Below are 5,025 nucleotides of genomic sequence, written 5' to 3'. Positions count from 1 at the left end.
GAAAAATAATATGGGATATAATAATTACAAACCTCAAAAATGAAGGTGTTGTGGGCCTGAAAAAGAAAACGCTCTTGGGTGAAGTGGGGGTGGGGGAGTATGATAAAGGCGTGCAGGGTGGATTTAAAAACCCAGCAATGAACGCTGGCCAGGCGCTCCCACCCCATCTCCTGCTCGGACTCTCGGGAAACCTTGGTCTCCAGAGCCCTCCCTGGACCCCTCCACCCGAACACAAGCAGTTCACACCAAGACACTGAACAATTTCTAAACTTTATGGAAAAAGCAACAACGACAATCAACTAGCTAAAAACGAGGCTCCAAATTCTGTCTCACTCCAGTGCCATCTTCCCTAACGCTTGCCAGCTCTAGCATCTCTCCACTGGCACAGTTCTCAGGGGTCCTGATGGTCTCCCAATGCTGCGTTCCAAAGGCAGGTCAGGCGGGACACCCCGGAGCAAGGACTTCTGTACAAGGAAAGCGCGAGCAGCAGCAGCCATGGAGAAACGGTCCACTGGAGGCACGGATATTCGAGGGAGGACAAAAAGGAGGAACGCCGGGAGAGGTGCTCCTGTACGGCAGTGATAAGGCAGAGTCTCAGTTCTCCTCGGGCTTGTCGGCTGGCGGTCCGCAAGGCTGCAGCATCTTCTCCATCAAGTTGAAGCGCACTCGCGCTTTGCTCTCATTCTCTGCAATGGCGAAGTAGTTGAGAAGGTCGAAGTGGCCCATGTAGGAGCAGTACGAGTCGCGGTGCTGGTTCACCAGCCACTCCCACTTGGTGGTGTCGGCGTGGCCCGTGCCGATGTACTTGGACTGCAGGTGCTCCAGCTGGCTGTGGATGGTGTAGCGGTCCGTCATCTCGCCGCTTTTCCTTTTGCTCCCAGGTCACAGGCCGTAGGCAACAAGTAGCAGCTCTACACTTTCACGCGGGAAAGAAGCCACCGCAAGGAAGCTCCGGGTCTGAGCAGTCGCAGGAGGATGGCGTCACGGCGACCAAGCTGCGTAGACGCTCACGCGCAGGGCTCAGAGGCGGAAGCGGAAGCGCATTCTGTCACGGAATTGGAGTTGCCGAGGCGACGCTCAGGGTGCCGCCCCTGCACAGAGCCCCGCCCCTTCGGGAGCGTTGCATGCTGGTCCACTTAGCGGCTTTGGGCGTCCCTTTGCTGACAGGGAGCGTTGCATTCTGGGACTCGTGCTCCCGAGAGTTTGTGGGTGCCGGCTGCTGGCACTCTTCGTTGCGTTTTAAAAGGGCTTGGGTGGCCTCATGGAGGGCAGTGTCTGCGAGGCGGGAAGCATCCCTGGGCGGCTTGAGGCTGAGAGGAAATGGGAACGCAAGTAGGACTAGTTACAAGCAACCCCGAAAATAAACTCTTGTAATTCAGAGCTCATGTGGAGGCACGGTTGTCCCAGCACCCTGAAGTCAGCAGACGCGAGTTTGGGTCCCAACTACGTCTCTCAGGAATTGTGTGACGTGAAAGAGTCATTTCATCTCTAACAGGGCAGCCGTTCCCTGCTTGATAAGTAGAGCGCAGTTCCCTCAAATTCCCACACCTTCCGGTTTCCATATCCAGCTCCTCCTTCCTCTCTAGCGTCCTCTCTCCAACGCCACCCCACCCTGCTGGGCCCCTTATCTGTGGGTACCCCAACTGTGGATTCAACCGGGTTTTTAACTCGGGTTAAAAATATACGGAAAAAAATTATGTCTGTGCTGAACATAAACAGAGTTTTTGGTCGTTATTTGCTAAATAATAGAGGATTAACATAGCATTTGCTTTGTATTAGATATAAATGAAGACGATTTTGAAGTATGAGGGAGGATGTGCCAAGGTTATATGCAAATACTATTACATTTTATATCCAAGACTTGATCATCCTCAGATTTGGTTTCCTAGGTGGCCTTGGAACCAATCACCTGAGGGACAACTGAACTTGTCCATATTACTTGCTGTTTCCAGTTCCTTGTACAAGCTGTTCTCTCTAGTCGGTCTCTTGGTAAACATGTCTCTTTGAAAGGCAGCTCAAAAGCATCTCCTCGAAGTTGCTCAAGGAGTCTGCTCCAGGCAGAGATGTAAACTCTCCTTCCTCTTTGCATCTTGTACATCTCTTCTTTACTATTGCTTTACATCCTACTTTTTGGTTTAAGAACTTCCTCACCCAAGTAGAAACTACTTGAGAAAAAGATCCTATGCTATGTAGTATGTCACTGAATTAATATACCGTAACATGTCTACTCTCTCAATAATGGACATTTTTCCATGTTTTTGCTATTAGGAACAATGCTGCAATGAGCATTTTTGTACATATACTCTTATGCATATTAAGGGGTTTCTGCAGGACATATATATGAGAATAAAATTGTTGAGACATAGGGATGAGTGTCTTCAAGCTTTTCTAGATATTGCCAAATTGTTCTTCAAAGTGGTTATATAGTTGGCTGGCTCTCCCACCAGGAGAAAGAGAATTCTTGTTGCTCCACATACTTCTCAATACTTGGTGTCTTCAGATATTTAAAAATTTTTGAAATTTGATGGATGGAATAGAATTTCATTGTGGCTTTAATTTGTATATCCCTGTTTAGTAGGGAGGCAAGTCATCTTTTTTGTGTTTTTATTGGCCTGTTGTGTTTCTCCTTCAATGAATTACATGTTTATATCCTTTGTCTGTTTCCTAGCAGATGTTGGCCTTTTTCTTACTTATTTTTAGGAGCTCTTTATATATTCAGGATACTAGGCTTGCCAGTTATATGCAATGAAATCATCTTTTTCCTATATATGGCTTTTCTTTATCTCCTCTTTATGATATCTTTTGTTGTAGAAAAGTTAAGTTTAAAGTGGTCAAATTTATTAGCCTTCTTTATGCTTTTTGCATTTGGTTTAAAAAATGAAATCACACAAAACTCTTTCCTACCAAGAGACCATAAAAAGAGTTTCCTTTATTGTCTTTTAAAAGTTTTAGAATTTTGGTTTTTCATATTTAGGACTTTAATCCACCTTGAAATTTTAGTTTTGTTTTGCTTTAGGAATAATTTTTAATATATTCCTATATGGCTAGCTAATCCCCAGTGATTACTAATTATTCATTATGTAGTACATCCTTTTTGTATTCATAAGGTACTCATTGGATACTCATAGCTCTGTTTCTGGGCATTCTGTTCCACTAGTCTTCTTGTCTGTGCCTTTACCAGTAACACAGGATCTGAATTACTGTGCTTTTATAATAGCTCTTGTTATCTGATATGGTGAAAATCTGTACAATTTTCTTCTTTCATAAATGCATTGACTATTCTTGATCCTTTGTTCTTACACATGAATTTAGAATTGCCAGTAGAAATCCTCATGGAAATTGTGATAGAGTTAGTCAAACAGAGCCATGAAAACTAATATTCTATATATTAAAATGAATCCAATATGAGATTCATATTGGATGAAATCCTCAAATTCGAAAGCCTTTAGAGCTAGAAATAAAGTATTGGAAATAATACCGGAAAATACACTCACATGTATTAATTAAGAATTGAAGTATATTAGTTTGCTGGGGCTGCCATAACAAAGTACCACAGACATGAAGGCTTAAACAATAGAAATTTATTTCTTCATGGTTTTGGAGCTAGAAGTCCAAAATCAAGGTGTTAGCAAAGTTTGCTTTATCCTGAGGCCTCTCTCCTTGGCTTGTAGATGGCCATCTTTGTGTTTTCATATGATTTTCCTTCTGTGCCTGCTGTGTCCTAATCTTTTCCTATAAAGACACCAGTCAGGCCGGGCGCCGTGGCTCACGCCTGTAATCCTAGCTCTCTGGGAGGCTAAGGCGGGCGGATTGCTCGAGGTCAGGAGTTCGAAACCAGCCTGAGCAAGAGCGAGACCCCGTCTCTACTATAAATAGAAAGAAATTAATTGGCCAACTAATATATATAGAAAAAATTAGCCGGGCATGGTGGCGCATGCCTGTAGTCCCGGCCACTTGGGAGGCTGAGGCAGAAGGATTGCTTTAGCCCAGGAGTTTGAGGTTGCTGTGAGCTAGGCTGATGCCACGGCACTCATTCTAGCCTAGGCAACAAAGCGAGACTCTGTCTCAAAAAAAATAAATAAATAAAAATAAAGACACCAGTCATATTGGGTTAAGGACCACTCAGATGACCTCTTTTTTCTCTTTAAAGGACCTGTCTTTAAGGATATAGTTGAATTCCGAGTTACTGGGGGCTAGGTTGGACTTTAATCTATGAATTTTAGGGGGATACAATTCAGCCATAACAGTTATATATAGTGATATGGAATATATAAGACAACTTGTTTCTTACATTCTTTCTTACATTCTTTACATTCTTTGTAAATTTAGTTAATTAGATTTATGGAAATAATTTAAATACTTGCAAAGATTTTACTTGTTAAATCAGACAATTGTGATACAAGGAAAATGAAATATAGTACTTTAATAACTATAGTTTAAAATGTTTAAAATAGTGAAAATTTGGAATAGAACTAAACTTTATTCAAAGGCCCCTTAAAAGTGATTGCTAAAATTTTCTAGATTTATAAATAGATTAGGATTTTCAGATGAACTTAAAAATTTAAGGAACAAAGGCAGTTTTTCAATCTATTATTTTAGTAAATTGAACATTAACTTTTAAAACCTAAATAAATCTCTGAATAGTACTTTCTATATCCCCCAAATGACACCTAAAGTTACCAAAAGGCCTCACATTTAACAAGATCAACTTTCAAATAACATGAAAACCATATTGCAATTTTAATTGTAATTATGTTGAATTTGTATATTAATTTGGGGAGAATTGTCACCTTAACTATACTGAATTTTCTTATCAATGGGAATAGTATATATTTTTGTTTATTTAAGTCCACCTTAAAGTTTGTATAATTTATTCATATCTTTCCAATATTCTGTTAAATTTATTCCTAAGTATCTACTATATATACTTAAAGATGTCCCATATGAATCTTAAATTGTGACTTGGTAAGGTATACCACAATTCTGTACGCTTATTGCCAATAAAGAATTTTGACCTAGAACCAG

General features: G+C 41.2%; 1 protein-coding gene across 1 annotated transcript; it reads right to left on the bottom strand.

The window, feature by feature from the left end:
• Window positions 1-251: 251 nt before the first annotated feature.
• SF3B5 (splicing factor 3b subunit 5) lies at window positions 252-1,012 on the bottom strand. Its single transcript, XM_012756811.3, has one exon. The coding sequence runs from the start codon at window positions 853-855 to the stop codon at window positions 595-597; it is 261 nt and encodes an 86-aa protein (XP_012612265.1). The 5' UTR covers window positions 856-1,012; the 3' UTR covers window positions 252-594.
• Window positions 1,013-5,025: the final 4,013 nt, after the last annotated feature.

Source organism: Microcebus murinus, chromosome 5 (genome assembly GCF_040939455.1).
Source record: "Microcebus murinus isolate Inina chromosome 5, M.murinus_Inina_mat1.0, whole genome shotgun sequence".
NCBI classification, from domain to species: domain Eukaryota; kingdom Metazoa; phylum Chordata; class Mammalia; order Primates; family Cheirogaleidae; genus Microcebus; species Microcebus murinus.
Note: the sequence above shows the minus strand (reverse complement) of the source record. Positions and strands in the feature narration are given on the sequence as shown.